At 38.2% G+C, this 18426-nt stretch overlaps 1 protein-coding gene across 1 annotated transcript; it reads right to left on the bottom strand.

Annotated features, from left to right (window-relative positions):
- Positions 1 to 156: 156 nt before the first annotated feature.
- glud1a (glutamate dehydrogenase 1a) lies at positions 157 to 18392 on the bottom strand. Its single transcript, XM_026933386.3, has 13 exons — positions 17839 to 18392; positions 13568 to 13648; positions 13436 to 13491; positions 12335 to 12398; positions 10707 to 10801; positions 7172 to 7351; positions 5626 to 5763; positions 5215 to 5352; positions 4914 to 4994; positions 4139 to 4262; positions 2922 to 3013; positions 2099 to 2161; positions 157 to 1153 (listed from the first exon to the last, which is right to left on the bottom strand). Exons 1-13 carry the CDS (start codon positions 18236 to 18238, stop codon positions 1034 to 1036), a joined length of 1632 nt encoding a protein of 543 aa, XP_026789187.1. The 5' UTR covers positions 18239 to 18392; the 3' UTR covers positions 157 to 1033.
- Positions 18393 to 18426: the final 34 nt, after the last annotated feature.

Below are 18426 nucleotides of genomic sequence, written 5' to 3'. Positions count from 1 at the left end.
CGCTTCTAAAAACGGACACCCTCATCTGGGTGTCACACATATGACTGTGTACTACATGGTCAAAAAGTGCAAATGTGTAACCAGGAAATTCATTATAGATTTCACATCAAGTCTATTTTGTTGACAAGCAATTATTAAAAACAAAAGCCACGACACAACTGTGTATACATTTTATTACATTTTATCCTAAATAAAGCCATATAAACTCTCCTCCCAAAAAGATTCAAAGTCACTTCATTTTCTATGCTCACATGATTAAGAAAATAAACCATTTGTTCCCAAACATAATCCCTTCGATATACATACTGGATGTATACACTCTGCATGTTTACAATTAAGACATGCTTCATACCTTTCACCATGGAAGCATTTGGCTATCGCTAACAGTTGCATATTAGGCAAAAAAGCACCGTAATATATATTTTTCAATAATAAAAGGATAAGCCAAGTGCAAGAACAGATAAATACACATCTGTGCATTTTGGTAACATATAAAAGCCTGAGATCATTTTCCATGCATTGCCTTCATTATTGACCTTTGCATGCCTTTAAGTTGGTTTAAAGAGAAAAAATGTCCTTTAAAATAAAACAACAAAATTAAAAAAACACGATCACTCGTGTTTTATAGACTGCTGTGTGGTATTAAGGCTGGATGGATCTTTGCATATGATGTGTTGAAAAGCAGGGGTTAAAACTTCCCTGAACACAACACCGCAGAGATTAACATAAAATGTGCATTATACAGTATAAATACCATCCTTTTCGGCATTTTCTGGCAAGATATTACTCTCAGAGTAGATGGATATGACGGCGTGTTGAAAGAACACAGATCTTTGGTGTTATAGAGTGGATAAAAGCTGTGAGGGAAGGAAACTTAACAAAGCCATATGGTACATATGCCATATACATACAAACATTATACATGAATATGTTAAATGTAAACTGAAGAATCTTGGCTGGGGAGGAGGCAGTGAAGATGCAGCGTGTCTGTGTAGATGGATGGACAGACATGCAGACAGATCTGATCAGGTGTCTATGTGAAAGTGAGGCCAGCCTCATTGTACACTTTAAAGACTTTCTCGATGGCGTTGACGTAGGCCGCTGTCCGCAGGTCCAACCCGAGGTTGTACTTATTGGCTGTGCGCATAATTTGCTGGGAAGAAAACAAAACATAGACTACAGATTCGGCTGGTGCAAATCATATTCACTCCACTGTCAAACAAAAAATGCAAATAAAATGTCTTGTGCAATATTCACCAGAATTACTGTGAAAAAACATCTCAAGCTTTAAAGCAGGGGTGTCAAACACGAAGGCCATGGGCTGGGACTGGCCTGATCTAATTCAGCACAACAAATGAATTTCCAGTCCGTGTGGTATAGTAAAATTGTCTTGTGGACCGTAATTGAATTGAACAAATTGAAAAACAACTCTGTTATTCCACTAAGGGGCAAAATATAAACTCTGGGACATTCAATTAAATTCAATTCAATTTTATTTTATTTGTATAGTGCTTTTAACAATGGGCATCATCACAAAGCAGCTTCACAGAAATATATAAATTCCAGATATAAATTATAAATTTATCCCTAATGAGCAAGCCACAGGCGACGGTGGCAAGGAAAAAACTCCCAGAAATGACATGAGGAAGAAATATGCTATTAATATGTAATTCATCACTGGCAAGCTAAGTGAAGCTGTATTTGATGTTGTAACATCTCTTTCCAAAAGAACTAATCTAAGGGTTTTACAGCAATGGGGGTGAATACTTATGCAGTTACAACCTTTATGTATATTATAATCCCAATTAAGTCAATTTCAGAACACTTACGGTATTTAAGGCACTGAGCATACTTAGTGGAATTGTTGATATGTTACTGGTCTACTAAACTGACTTTTTTTTTTTGGGCCCACTTTAGGCCTGCTACCTAAAATAAGTTTGACATCCCTGTTTTACAGTTTTCCCATCAGAAACTGTTTAAATCTTTCTTTTTACATTCAACTGAACTTAGAATGGCATAAAAACATGCTTTAAAACCAAATACACAGACAGGAACTAATTCTCATCATGCAGAATTATTGCATTAATAATGTACTAACCCTGGCAGAGCGCTCCATGGTGTAGGCCAGTCCAGAGTGCACTATGTCCTTCTCAGACGCTCCCTGTAGCCAAACAGTGAAGGAAAAATTTAACTTTTAAAGCCTTAAAATCTGAATAATCAGGCTTGACTGAAATAGATCACAGGCAGAATAATTCTCAATGTGGATGCAGGATTTTTTTTTTAACATTATTACAAAAGATATCATTGGATATTTAATATTCAGTACAAACACTTTCCTTTTTCTCAACTGAACATTCACTTTTCTCTCAGTTTTAATGTTTATTTTGACTCTCCAGTTTTTCCTTAACATTTTCACACCCAATTTCAAACTCACTTCATACTCGTACACATTTTCATTAATCATCACTAGTAATCAATCAATCAATCTGGCATGACTTAAAGTCCCAAATCAGGAATAACGTAACCATGCACAGGTTTCAAATCAAACCCCAGTGAAAACGTGAAGTCATGGTTAATCATACTCATGGTCAGTGTGTTTTTTTTTTTTATTCAAAGTTATGGTTAATGTTCCTTTGTTTAGAGTTTTAGCATGTTCCTACCTAATACTCCTAAATTATTAGGTGTAATTCTGATCTTGCTATAAAGTTCAGCATGATGATTAATTTATTATGAAGTGTGGCTGTAAACTGCACTGCATAAACAGACCACATGTAGCCTTCTTGAAGTTTTTGGAAATAGAGATTAAGAATATTTTTATTTAAACATAGGCTAACTTTTTCCAATCAGCCAGGAAATGTATACTGACCAATCTGAATTATGTGTATATTCACAGAGCAGAAAGAGTGTGTTTGTGCACTCACAGCAATCCTGGCCTGAAATTCAGAGGTTGGGACCACGGGGATGGAGCCACCATGCTTTCCAAACTTCCTCTCCAGACTCTCCTGCACAGACACTGCAGAAGAGCGGATTAATCAAACGTTAGTCCTTCCTTTAAAACATCACTGCAGTTCATTCACCAACTCAAACCAGAAAACAAACGAACAAAAAAAAAATTAGTAGATTAATAAATATAATCTTTTGATAGGTCATTTTTAAGCTCATTCATACAAAATCAGGTTTATATTAATGCACTTTTTTAATATTCACTTTAATACCTAATCACTGATGAGGTGAAACTTTCTGTAACTTTCTGAAACTTTTCTTTTCCTCCGTAACATGACAAGCTTTTCCAAGTAATGCTTTTTTTGTTTAATAACTTCAATTGTAAGTGAGTGAATGACTGTTTATAGCTTCCATAATGTAAGTGATACCAAGAACTTGTTGGCAAATGTGGTACAAGAGGAATAAAACATTTTGAGATGTGCTGTTATAGAAAAATGATTCAACTTTAGTAACGCTTGATTTTGCGTCTTTACACCATCACATTGTTGATTATTTTCCTATACCAACATGCCTAGATGTGTTATATTCCTTACACAAAACGCCAGTAACAATTAAATTCCAAGATGTTTATCTTATGCATATTAAGGAACGTGACAGAGCGATTAACAACAGCTGAAGCAAAAAGCTTCTCAGCTAAAGCTGCTCCAGAAACACCAAACAATTTCACAGAGCCTGACATCTGAAAGGCTAAAGTCTGAGCTTTTAAAACTCCACAGCTTGTTCCCAGCACCATCAGTAAGAGCACTTCAAGCTCTCTGGAGCAGGTCAATGACTGTACTGAGACACTTTCTATCTTACTGCGGCACAGAGATGCCAGAATCAAGGAAGCTCATATCTGTCTACTCTTCCTGGAAGAGCTCTGGCATGTGACCATTGTTGGTGTGAAGGTAAGTCTGCTGACTCATCTGAAAATTTAGGACACGGCTTTAATGTGTGTGTGTGTGTGTGTGTGTATTTCTGTGTAGGTATTGCACTGTAGGCCTGTGCACACATCAGATGGCAATTTGATTCCAATATGCACAACAAATATTCAGGTTTTTTTTTGTTTTTGTCTTTTTTTTTTTGAAAGACAAACAATGGGATTATCCTTGTCCTATAAGAAGGAGTAACAAATATTAAACAGCACTGCACTTACTGAGGAGATGGTAGTTGGAGTCTCTCTCATATTTGAAGGTCAGTCTGCCGTAGCTGACATGGTTCAGGTTCTTCAGCCACTCAAAGTAGGAGACGGTCACACCACCAGCGTTGAGGTACATGTCCTACTCAAGACAATGGTATATGACGTTACTTTCCTGCCAAATGTTGTGAGCACAATAGTTCAATCCATGAAAAAGTTTCCATCTACTCTCACACAGATTTCTTTTACCCTCACACAAGTCTAGCCTGCTCACAGGCAAATTTTCTCTTCTCATGTTTGGAATGTGTACACACTCATCCTGAAAGTGTACAAATTCATCCTGCTCATTCTTAAACCTTCTCTCAGGTGTTCTGTTAAACAAAACTACCAAAGCGCTTAACCAGAGAATCTGTTAAATGAATGAGCAGGATGAATTGCGCAGCGTGATTTTAAATCCAGTTTTGTGCGTGTGCAAGGCAAACCGGTATTCAAGCAGGCTAAATTTGTATGAAAGTAAATCAAATTTGACTGAGGGTACATGGAATCATTTGTGTCGACTTGACCTTTTTAAGGAAAGTAATGACATGATTGTAAACCAAACAATCACCAGTATGGATCCAACACTGCTCCTGAGATTAGGAGTGTGTATAGCATAATCTTACCCAATACACTAAATCCAGTAAATATAGATGTTCATGTTGAACAGATCCTTCAGACGCAATATACAATCAAAACAGTACATTTTACATTCTTATAATATAAACATTGGTTATTAAACGAACAACAGACTTACAGGAATCACCATAATATTCCTTTCAAGGAATATCCTATCAGCTTCAGGGGTGGTGGGGCCATTGGCTCCCTCAGCAATGATCTAGAACAACAACAACAACAGCGGCCACTTTATTTTTCTATATTACACTATTCATACTGTTCTTTTGCATAAAACACTGTAACCTTACAATTAATTCAAGACAAACACTAAATTGAAGTCTAGTAGCAAAAATGGGAATATAAAAACATTTATCCTGGACACAATACAACACTATACACCACTAAACTAAAAGCACAGCTTCAGTGAATTGACCTCTGACCTTAGCCTTGACCTTGCTGGCATTCTTCTTGGTAAGTTGCTTCTCACTAGCAGCAGGAATCAAAATGTCACATTCAGCCTCCAAGATGTTGCCTTCGTAGGGTGTGGCATTGGGAAAGCCGACAATTGTACCATTTGCCTGAAGACAGACAGAAAATGTTCATATCAGGAAGAGGATAGAGTAACACTCACGTTGCTGAATGTATACAGGACATCAGTACAGTAGAGCACCAGATGCACCTTTAGCATTGACATGCTGTCGGCCAATAAACCAAAAGAAGGGTAAGCAACTGCAAAAGCTGTTATTTCCTACAGCTACAGTCACATCTCACTGCTGAAAACTGCTATTAACAGCTCATTGCCCAAGTGTGTGATCTCAAGAAATGATAAAGATGATTCAGCTCAGACTCACCAGCTTGTAGTCTTCCAGCTCCTTGGGGTCAATGCCGTTAGGGTTCCAGATGTTTCCGTCCCACTCCCCTACTCCAACACACTTCGCCCCGTAGCGGTGCAGGTAACGCATGGAATGCAGGCCCACGTTACCAAAGCCCTAAAGCAGAAACACAAACAGTACACCAGACTCTCACATAACACATTAACAAACAAATAGTTCATATGTTCCTGTTTCCCTGCTCTAATACAATGGCTTCTGTTCATGTAATGTTCATTTATTATCTGAGACATTGAATAAGACATATTAAAGCAGAAACAAAAAATACATTGAACTGCATCCCACCCTCATATATAATGTCAGACTATATTGTCCTAATCTTAAAATCAATAACGTGTGCTACTTTTAGTCCTTAAAAGCCTGTGAAACACTGTCCAGGGACAATAAGCATAACAGACGTCAGGCTTCTGGAACATCAACATAATTCAATGATGCCACCTTGTGGACAAATCTTAACCTCTGTCATGAAAAAAGGTGACTTTATGACTAAAGGTTCCATCTAGCACCTTAAATGGTTCTTTGGTTTGTCCTTCAGGGAAACAAACCATTAAAGGTTTTATGTAAAACTCTCCAACAGATGTTTTTTTTCCATTCACAAAAAGGATCTGAATCCTTAAAGAAAATAAATCCACCCTTGTGTATTAATCTTTATAATTAATGTGTGACCTTGTATGAATAGCATCCAAGATTTACTCTGTAATAAAATTCTTAGTTGACTTTTTTTTTTTTTTAAAGCAAACTGCATTCAATGACATTACAGTGTATTATCACTTTGGCTGATGGTTTCTTTCATTACCCACAATGAATTCAGCATTTGAGTGATTTAGTCTGTCTAGCTCTTTCACCTCCTCATCTGTACACTCTGCTCAAACAGATCAGCTTCTCAAGCTTCACCTTTCATCCTAATAGCACAATGCCATTGCGCTTGTCATCTCATAGATCACTAACTAGCCAAGCTGAGTCTCTGCCAAAACTCACATTTTTGGTCTAAATAAAAAAAAAATAAAAAAATAAACCCACAAAGGAACTCATTCTATTGGCTGCCATTAGAGAAAACTATGTTCGGCAAACCGATGCTCTCTAATGAGCTATTAAAGGTATGCAGTAAAGCAGGATTCTGACTCAACTGCTGAATTTTTTTTTTAAAACTTTCTCTGCTTGAACACACATGAACCAAACTGAAAGACAATCAGACAATGAGATGAATCAAAAATCATAGCAAAAAAGAGTTTATGGCTCTGAACTATAAATGTCTTTAAACAATATTGTTCTTAAAAAGAGAGAAATCATATGATGACAATTACATGCTAGTTTCCTGCTTGAACTCTAACACTGCTGTTGACGTTGATTAGATTTATGAACACACTACATATGCCACTGCTTTTTAACTGAGACAAATCCATCCTTAACTTGTTCTGGATGGGATTTCATTTGTTATTTGTAATGGAGTCTGCACTAATAAACAGAATGTGGTGATGAGGAAAGAACATGCCATGCAGCCTCATACCTGAATAACGAAGGTCTTGTCTGCAACGCCTGGAGTCAAACCTAACTGACTCATGTAGGCAGCTTCATTGACAAAGTTCTCGATGCCGTGGAAAACGCCTCGCCCCGTGGCTGAAATCCGCCCATGGATGCCACCCTGGCTAATGGGCTTCCCCGTCACACACGCGTGAGCGTTGATGTCCTGGATGATTATCAAATCGGAGAAAAATAAAAGAATAAGCGCGTGACAGAAAAGGCAGAATACAAAGCTCTTCTGTGATAGTAAGGCATCTGCAAAACACATGCAGCTATAAACCAGATAAAACTCCAAACAGCCCACAGCAGTCTTACATCTTCGCCAAAACAAGGCTATTTAACAGTGCAGATGCTCTGAATCACAAGCACATGCTAGTCACAATTTTTTTTTTAAGAACCATTAGTGTAGTTTTGCATTTGACACTCATTTAATCATTTATCACTTCCTGTGCTGTGTGTCAGTGCCAACAGAAAACAAAAACAGGCTTAAGCCCCAGACCACAACCTGAGAGCAGGTTTGCAAACGGAGGCAGATTCTACGATTGCTGTGCCATTTGTGTTCTATTGATATTACATTTACAAATATACATGTATATGTAAAGTAAAAGACGTATGTAAAATGACCTTCACTACAACCTATGCACATTTTTCAGATAAATAACAAACATGAATAAAATTTCTACAGCACTTAGAAAATGGCAATTCTGCCTACACTTTACTTTGAAATATAATCATTCAAATACTTCTTATTAGTCTTCTAAAATCTTATTCGTTTTGCAATAATGTGTGGATCAGTTTAACATCTTATGCTTGAAACATTCTTTCCCATGACAGGTTATGAAAAATGTGCATTTTACTGTTCCACGACATTCACTCAATCCGGTTACACGAATACGTGCAGCCCTATGAAATATTTAGAATATTTCACACGGGTCATGCTCAACAGGAAGTTGCATCATCCATAGTTCCTGAAGAGCCCAGGAAGAAGAAATCAAGTTCTCGCATTCCTTTTTCTTTATTTTCAGCGATATTGTGATGTTGACTGATAGACAGGGAGGTAGAGAGAGAGAGAGAGAGAGAGAGAGGAAGCGAGAGAGAGTGAGAGAGATAGAGAGGAAGAGAGAGAGAGTGAGGAAGAGAAAGAGAGGAAGAGAAAGAGAAAGAGATTCCCCAACTTCCCCAAGCGATTCCCTGAATTTGACATGAGAACATAAGTAATAAATACGGTTAAAGCATAAGCATACAGGTAAAAATTGATTAAAACTGTGGTACAGCGTTGTGGTGAACATATATTTTGAATTATTTATTGATAAATTTGCAGTGGAAACATAATTTGAATAATAAAGTTTCCTTCTGAACCTGAGTCCTCTCAAGGTTTGGTCCTCAAGTCATCTCAGTTTATTGTTAAAAGTGCTATACAACTAAAATTGAACTGAATTAAAGTGAAAATAGATTGGCCAATCTAAAGCCTGTAAGGCAGAAATCTTCAAATGTCAAACAACAAGCAGAAAAGAATATCTGATTTTTTTCAAGTAATACTTTAAAGAAAACTGTGTGCATTGTATATACCTAATACCTAATGCACGTGCAACAGAACGACCTCATTAAAAAGGTGTGAAAAGGTGTTTAACTTGGCTAGGTTGCATTGCATTGAGCCATTCAGTAACAGGGAATAATTCATCAGTTGTTTACCGTGGCTGTGCTACTTTATGAAGAATGATATGGCTTATTGGTTAGACGTCCACAAGCCATACAGCCCTTATACTAAAAACCAAATATGCTACACTTTTAGTTTCAGTTGGCAGCTCTTTCAACTTCTCTCTCTCAAATCTGCCTCCTGAGTCTTCATTCCCTAACCACACTCCAGGGTATTACAAGCATATTGCATACAGTGCCATTAGAGAATGTCAGGGCAGCCTCATAAATAAATAAATAAATAAATAAATAAATAAATAGCTACCAAGCACCTGGTGAAGAAGGTGGAGAGATTTACGTTAAGTACTGGACACTCAATAGACACTCACTATTGCTAAGTTGCTGACCAAGTTGATTTTTACAAGTTGCTGACCAAGTTGGTGTATTTACACATGCTACGGTATGATTTTCTTTCTGGGAATTGCTGCACCATAGCAATTAAAAATGTAGTTAAAAACACAGTACATTTTCGATATACTCCTTTCACAAATCACTTGTCTAAGGTCGAAAGTGAAGTGTGTATATACAGAATTTCACAGTAAGCACCAGGTGCTTGGAGGAAAAAAGCTAGACACTAGAAAATTGACATGCACACTTTCATTCTTCCAATTCTAGGAAAAAGATGATGTGTACAGTGCAGATACGTAAGTAAGAAGAAAGTATGCATGCAAACTTTTCTAGTGTTTACGTCTTGATTAACGCAGATGAGCAGCATCTTCCCCCAAAGTGTTTGGTGGTTATTGTTAAGTGTTTACTGTATGTGCACTCCAGTTTCTACCATGACAGGCTTGACTGCGTTGTTTGAACGCGCCTGTGCTGACTGGTGCAGGAGAGCAAACAGCGTTTTTAATCACTTTTTAATTATCATTACCACTGAAACTATTTTCAGCCTTTTTTTTTGCCTCTTTCAGTCAAAAAGTTGCTGGTTTTGACATTCTTTGGTGGCAACCCTAAGAAATATAGTAGTTAACTTGTGTTAGTTAAGTCAAACTTACACTGATAGATTTTATTTTAGGTTATTGAACTCAAAACATTCGCCAGAAAGCGAGGGAGCATCTTTCAAGTTAGAAAATCAAGTTTAGATGAGAGATTAGTAAGGTATGGGGAAGGGGGCGGGGCTTCCAGGGGGTCAGTTCATATCAGAGAGTTCAAAACACCTACACAGCTGTCAATCATTCTAGATTTATACATTGATCGGCTCATCATCATTTTCATTAGAGGAAAAAGAACGCCGCTTTTGGCATATTTTTTGAGTGATAACTTGTCCTACTGTACTCTGATCTGAACATGCACAGCACCTGCATTGCCAGGTATGTGTGTCCCTTTAAACCCTGGGGTGTATTCTACATTACAGGGGAATATGTTCATTCATGTCCAAAGGTAGCAACTACTGCATTTTTGTTCACCCACATTCCACAGCAATCGGATTTCCAAAATACTCTATCATCTCTATATATTACACTGAGGTTATCTGGAATTCTCTCAAGGTTTCCACTCTTTCTAGCCAAAAAGCATGAGGAAAAAAAAGAGGTGTCACATCCACTGCTGTAAATTAGTGGAACAATGCAGCAGTAGTACAAGAAGTCTTTTAAATAAATGAAAGTTGGCACTGTTAAGCATTGCAGTAGGAAAAAAGTTCACATTGGACACAATGGACTAAATAAATAAATAAATAAATAGACAGAGAAGGCTCACTGTTTATGTGCTACTGATAACCTATCACCGCTAATGCATATGCAGCTGATATGAGACCTATTATCAGCAAAACTAACAGAATAACCCTCTTCCCTTATCTTACAATTTATTTAGCAGGACTGTTAACTCACATGGTGACCCATAGTGTTGGCATACGTGTCAGCAATCCAAGACATTTCCCTCTCGCCGGTGCTCATGTCGGGAGCAGGGACATCAATGCCCGGCCCTGAGACACAAGCAGAACAAGTTTTTTTTTTTTTTAAAAAAATGGCATGGAAACTGGACACTTTCAAGACAGTGATATACCAACCATACGACAGGAAACTGGGGATAAGCATAATGGATTTTCATATGAACTTTTTTGAAACTGTCAAAACATACAGATGTAATATTTGTCCTGAACATAGTCAAAACTCTAACACCCCAAGGCAAGCAGTCAAAATGATATACATTCTTATAAATAAAAAAAGCTTATACACTTTTATTCCCACATATACCTTACTGGCTATAAAGAAAAGCACATGAATACATGAAAAATCAACAGAAACTACTACTGTTCATTTTCTATAACAACAGCTCAGACGATAGTGCTGGCTGTACTTCAAATTACAGGCTTATATTAATGCGTATGTTAATATGTTAATGTGCATGTAATATGTTATGGCTTCTAAAGTACTCATTCACAGGGACTTGTATGGCGCATGCTCAACATAATCTAATATTAATAACAAATAACAATCATAGACTTGCTGATATGGTAAGTTTTGTTAGAAGAACAGAATTTTTAAAGAAAAACTATTTCAGACATTTGACCTAGCTGTGACCTTGACCCTGTCTGGATCAATTCGTCTGCTGGTTACAATGATAATTGCATATAAATCCTACAAACATTCAACCACTTGTTCTTGAGATACTGCGCTAAAGAGAATCTCGAACAGATGCATGGACAGACAACCCGAAAACAATATTTAGTGTCAGTTGCATATAAAGAAAGGTTGATGAGGGAGTGACTGTTTATAGCTGCTGTAACATAAGCATAATAACATGTACTTGTTTTGTGGATGTTCCACAACATTAACTGTAACTATAAATGGTTAAAAAGCACAGCATATAATTCTTTAATAAATTAACAAGTGTAATCATATTCTTTCATTTTGTACTACAAGGATGAGGACAATATTTGTACAGTGGTGGTGGCATGGAAATCAGACAGATGTATGGGTGGTTCTGCCAAAACAAACAAACAAACAAAAAAAAAAAACTGTTAAATACCACTGGCCTAGAAGTAATAATTGATTACATGTATTATAAGAGGGGGTTAATACAAAGTTTAGCCTTCTTCCCATAAAGAATGAGCTCCTACAGAAACTTCCATCTGCACTGAATTGGCAACAACAATGCAGTGGTGTTTACTCTGCAACCCCTTATGTCTGCTTCTGTCCAGGAATTAGGTAAAGTTCTTTATTGTTATAATTTAAAGAAAGGGATTTGGACCAAAAACCAACAAAAAGTGCGGACTATCCTAAAATACACCTGGGAATACTGTCTCACCACATTCAAGCTAGCAGTTATCAGGCTACTGTACGGAGTTATTTTAAGACCATTCCTCTGGCTGTTGACGTAATGGAGGAGATAAATGAGACATGGCCATTTCCCAGAGTGGGGGCGGGTCCAGAGTGAGATGGGGGCGAAGAGAGACGGGGCGGAGAGACAGGGGCGGAGAGAGGGACAGGGAAAAACATCAAGATCATGTCCTCACCAATAAATCCCTTCTTAGCCAGCTCAATGGTGAACCGTCTTGTGATTTTCTCCAGCTCATTGTCCTGTGAGAAAAAAGCAAATGTAATATGTGCAACAGCATTCATCAGGAAGTAGTTTAAAATACAAAGCATAGCAATAAAATTTGCAGGACGAAAAGGACACAGCAGTGTGTTAGGTGGGGCCTCAGTATTATCCCACAGCGCTGTTTAATTCTCAAGCTGACTGGTCTGAAGGTGTTGATTAATTTTCTATAACAGCAGCTCTGACAATAGTGCCATGTGCAAGACAAAGCACAGGACTATATCAATGCGGTCATTCTAATACATTAACATTTCTATAGTAAGAATTTACGTAGGTACAGCAGACAATAATAAACATATTAAAAAAATTGCTATCTACGAAAAACATGTAATCATTGACACGGTGATGATTTCTGTTGGAAGTCATGTTAATCATCTCCAGTCCAAGTCATCTCCAGTGTCAGCATTTTGTAACAGTCAGAAAGTTACTGCCACAGTAGAGTCTTTAGAACAGAGGACTTTGTAATTTCTGGTTTTACTGTAACATGACAAGATGCATTTCTCTCTTAATGTCAAGAAAGAGAAAAGATAAAAAAAAAAGAAAATAATCCACTTCAGTTTGTACCAGTAACTCTGCTTCATCTGAGCCACACCACCCCGTAACGCATAACATAACAGCACAGCTCACTGTGTTTCAGCCATATTTGGAAAACACTTTAAACCTTTAGTAAATGAGCTGTGCTTTTTCCTGAACGAAAAATGAGGAACAAAATTAAGGCTACAAAATAAAGCAAACCATTCAAAGCCAAGAACACTTTGGTGTCATTTATATATGCATGCTGGTAAATGAAAGCAGGACAAACTGACAAAAAAAACCTTGAACCTGAACAGGACTGACGAGAGAAAATATCTGTGCATTCTTCATATTTGTTTTTCAAGGTGTTGTCTGATAATAACCTGTATGCGGGGTCAGCTTGGAGGAAAAGAGAAAGCAGGCAGCAGGGGGATCTAAAATTACAAACAGCTCCTTTAACATTTAATTCAATGCATTAGGAATTCGCTGGATTATAACCACTCACAGAATAATTCTTGGGATTGATCTTCACCCCAGCTTTCGCTCCACCAAAAGGTACATCTGTGGACAGGACAGTTTATTAGAATTATTTCTACATCCGGATGATTTTTATACAGATAAACAGAAAAACACTCACCAACAACAGCACATTTGTATGTCATCAGTGAAGCCAAAGCTTTCACTTCATCAACTGACACTTCTGTGCTGTAACGTATACCTGCAAGCAAATGCAAAAAACTATGAACAAGTGACTGACTTCTTTGCACACTGCATATTTACACTCTACACCAAACACTTAAACGAGCACTCACTTTAAAAATCCACTGACTTTCTTGCTGCACTAACTCCTCCCTAGCAAGGTTTTCAGTTCTTAGACCCTGACGTATTTGTATTAGTGTGAGGATGTTTTTCATGGAGACTACAAAGCACTTCTTTAAGTCGCTCTGGAAAAAAGTGTCTGCTAAATGCTGTGAATGGAAATGCAAAATACTCAAAATACTTGCAAAACCGTAAAGCAGTCAGCTCATTTAAAAAGTAACAAAGAAGAAACGTTCATCCTGGAAACAAAGGGCGATGTCTTGTAATTCCAGTCTGATCCTTACAAACACACCGCCTCTGTGGTTACGGGATTAGTCATACAGGAAAAGAAGCCTGACTTTTCAACGCATTCCAAACATAAAGTCTATAATATCTACATTCTGTGCCAATAACAGATCACTAAGCTAAACTAAAATAGAGGTTGAAAAGTATTTTTATGCAGTATGGTCTGTGAGTTTGTTTAAAAAAAGAAAAAAGGATCTAAAACAGCTGTTAAAAAGAACAACAGAAAATGGGGTATGATTTTGGGCAAAGCAGGCAGAGAAACAGTTGACGTGATGACTCACTCCCTCCGCTTTTCAGTAAGAGAGAAAAATCAGGGAAGGCCTCAACTCGGGTGTGGCTGAGAAAAAAAGTAAATACCCCAGACTTCCCTTCAGCTGAAAATATTTGTTACAGTTCTGACATAAGGACTGTAAATTTATACTCTGATTTTATATTTATGATCCTTGTTGCTAATTAATAGGTGAGAAGAGCATGTAATTACATAATGGAGCGACTGAAGAATAATATTTCATGCTATAGTAATCATTCCTCAGTAGTAATGAAAGTCTGGCTGATATAGTGTATCTTAAAAAAGGGGGTGGGTGGGTAGAGGGTGCTTTACGTCCTCCTTTTCAGTTAACTGGTGAAAAAGGCCAAACACAGCAGACAAACATAAAGCTGCCCATCAGCAACCAACCAGGGACTCATCAATACCATCAACACAGCTTTAATTACATGGCAGACATTCAACATTTCCTGTTCTCCTGGTCCGGCCCTGGCATTTTTGCTGAATCTCTACTTTATCTTTTGCTGTAAGAGCAATCACTGGCACTAACATTATAAATACTGCCATTACAGTTGAGACATTTTGTCTCCTCCTAAGTCAGTGAGAGTGAAACTACATCTGTGAAAAAGACAAAAACCTGCAAAAATTTTGGATTAGTGCAAATCTGAGCGCAAAAAGAGCAGAACTAAAGTTTAGCACATTAAAAATGGTTAACGTGTACTGTATCACAGGAAGCAATCTTCCCGTCATCCGAGATTAGCCAAGCGAGGCTGGTGCACGTAGCCATTAACACCAAGTTTAACGCAGCCTTTGTACCTAAATGTAAACTTCTGGAAATATTGTACAGAACATTTATCAGCAGCATAACAAAATTCCGCCAAGCAGGCAAAAAAAAGTGCAGATCAGAAAAACTCACAGGCAGAATAACATATTGACCAGTGCTACAGAAAATGTACTGAGAGTTCAAGAGTTATAATCACCACAATTACAAGAGCAGATGAAAAGATATACGCTGGCAGACATAATCATCTAGGCCTTGCCACTGAACAAACATTTCACATAACAACGAAGGCAGAATTCCTGAAGGACCAGTTTATATCTGTGACAATCATTCTTCCATGACACTTTCTTCCAAGTGTCAAAACTACGGGAACCTTATATTAGAAAATTAAACTCTGAGGAACCCAATTTGAAGCTGAGCTTAAAGAAATTAGGCAATGTGCACTATATCTTTCAGAAAACTGCAACACACCTCTGCAAAGACAGACTTTGCACACTTGCACGATCATCATTCTGTATTAGGCATTGTATGTGCGCATCATATTTAGTCCTGATATGTTACTGATGCTGTGGTTCCTCTCACCTACCAAGTCTGCCTGATACGATGTTGGTCCATGACCCAGATACACTACCCTGCTGTGATCATGTAATAATCTTCCCCGGATGCTACAGAGATCTGCACTTCCTTAGAACTGCTGCCACATTTCTAACTTGTTGCACGCCACCTAAACCTTAAGTCTTAAACAACTGTTCATAATGAAACTTTCATTGACGGTGTTCTCATACCCAACTTCCTGTATACATTCTATACAATAAGTACTGTTCATTCTACTGTATTGCCTTAGTACTAGAACTCTGTAATTCACATCAAGCGTAATATCGAAATCTCACTATCCTGCACTGCCCAGAGGAGGACAGATTCCCTCCTGATTCTCTGAACCATCTAAAAAATATAAGATTTTCTGTTCAAAAAGCAGTCAACAATAAACTTCAGGTATTTATGTGCCAGTATACAAGTTCAAATGTTGACCACCAACAGTAATGTAAACAGGCTCAAACTGTTAAAATGTCCACAGTCCTGAGCTAGATGCCTAATGTGTCCTAATAGCCATCATTCAACACGAGATAGAGTTGTGTGAACCAAATCATTTTTTTTTTTTTTTTTTGCAAATTAAGTGCTACCCAGATTAGATAACTGATGACAGTATATGTAGTAGAAATATCCTCACAAAGCAAAAATGACTTATAATTAATTTTCCGCACTCACTGGTAAAACAATGGATACATTTACATGCACTGTTTAATGTCTATATTCGAGTTGTGGCCATATTCCCAACACGATGTTTATATGCGTACAGACATTGGAATATTCCTGTATACATGGTGGTTGTAAGTACATCGATCTACACATGCGCTTCTCCTTTTCCCGCTGTTATTTCCCAAGATTCAAGATGCTGCCGTTGGTTATAGAGTATGCTTAGCTATTAGTTTTCTTACTGCTTTTTCACATTAATTTAATTAGGACTCTAACACTTCTCACCATCAAAAATGCCCAACAACACTGCCTCGAAATGGAAAGGGTCGGGTAAGCATCTGTTAAGCTAGGCATCTTTTAGCACCCACAATTCCTTGCAGACGGAGCATGCGTAAAGAGCTTCTTTCAGCAGATTTTCGGAATAAGGTGTTTACATGCAACAAATTTACGATTAAAACAGGCATATTCCAGGGGTGGGAATCGGAATTCGGGAATCGGAATATTGTTTGTCTCAATCGGAATCAGGCAATCGGATTGCTGCGTTTACATGTCTCAATACATCTCAAAATAATTACAAATTACAAATAATTGCTAAATTCCAATTAATATTGGATTATTGAAGTGCATGTAAACATAGCCAATGACTACTAATATATTTTTTTTTAAATCTGCATTTATGTTTCTTTGCCTAGGCTCCAAACAATCATGCTTCATTCTCATTCATTTTTCAGTGCTTGGACCCCTAATCTCAGAAAAGCCTATATTCTGCCATTCAGTCTATCAGTAAAGCTGTATAAATGATTTAAATTGAAAAATTCCACCTAAATCCAGCGACTGTGCAGAGATATCGATGGTACTTCACTGGAAAGGTCTTTGAAAATCAAAAACACCTATATTTCATGTCATTTCATTCATGTGTGATTCATGTGTGATTCATGGTGAAGCAGGAAACTGCCACTTTAACTCTGTTCATTAAACTGTATCATTTTCACACAGACAGCATTCCTACACACTGCACATGTCTTATATGTTTCTTTACTAATACAGAAGCCTTACTTATTTTTTTTATACTTGACTTTTCTTGCTTTTCATTCCTTTATGCTCTGTATTTATTTTGGTGACTGTTACTTCTAATGTGTGGCATTAATAATAATAAAACCTGGTGAGACAGGAAGCCATGCAAAAAAAAAAAAAAAAAAAAAAAAAAAAAAAAGGTAGTAATTCTGTGGCGAGTACTTTTGTAACTTTATATTTAGTTAGCTAATGTGTAAATAAGCATGACATGGCATTAGAAAGGCGCATTAAAAAAAAAAAAAGTATTCAAATAGGTTTTCCATCCAAGCGAGACTTCACAAGCAGCCTGACTTTTACTGAGGCTCTCAGCTCAGCTCTGAACTTCAGTTAGCTAGCTAGCTATTCCTGCTCAGCCGTCTAACTAGCTACTGTCTCCGCCCTGCGCTGTGCTAGTTAACCGTCATGGTGCACCGACAGCCCGCTTATTTACCTCCCTTGCAGGGGGTCCTGTGCTGGCTGTGCTGGGCTCGGTAGCCCTCAATCATCTCCCACTCGCCGTTGTCTCGCTTCAGAGGGAAACTCACGGCCAGGACGTGGTTGCAAGGCTTGATGATCTTAAGGATTCCCCGGACTCGGTGCCTCTTCTGCTCGGGCGTCTCTCTGGTCTTCAGGTCTTCCACGAGTTTGTCCTCGACGATAGCAGCGCCGCGGTCGAAGAAACCCTCCACCATACGGAAGAAGTTCGGGTCGTCGTCCTCTTTGCCCACGGCCTCGCTGTAGCGCCGCAGCCGCATGAGAGACGCCGAGGCCGGCAGAGTGGCGTCGCCGAGTCCCGAGGCCAGAGCGCTGCCTCCCGCTCGGGTAAGGAGCTCTCCCAGGTACCGGTACATTTCTCTAACTGGCACGGGGAAGTCTGATTAACCGAAAAAGGACTTCGTGGTGGCTCGGGGTGTTACAGAGGAGAGAAAAAGTCCCGCTCTGGCCTCTGTGTGCTGCACTCAAGTGCCAAACACCATCTAAAGTCCGTGCTGGTAATTTGCTTAAAAAAGCAAAGCGCGCTGAATCCCCACCTCACACG

The sequence above is a fragment of the Pangasianodon hypophthalmus genome, chromosome 3, assembly GCF_027358585.1.
Source record: "Pangasianodon hypophthalmus isolate fPanHyp1 chromosome 3, fPanHyp1.pri, whole genome shotgun sequence".
NCBI lineage: Eukaryota > Metazoa > Chordata > Actinopteri > Siluriformes > Pangasiidae > Pangasianodon > Pangasianodon hypophthalmus.
Note: the sequence above shows the minus strand (reverse complement) of the source record. Positions and strands in the feature narration are given on the sequence as shown.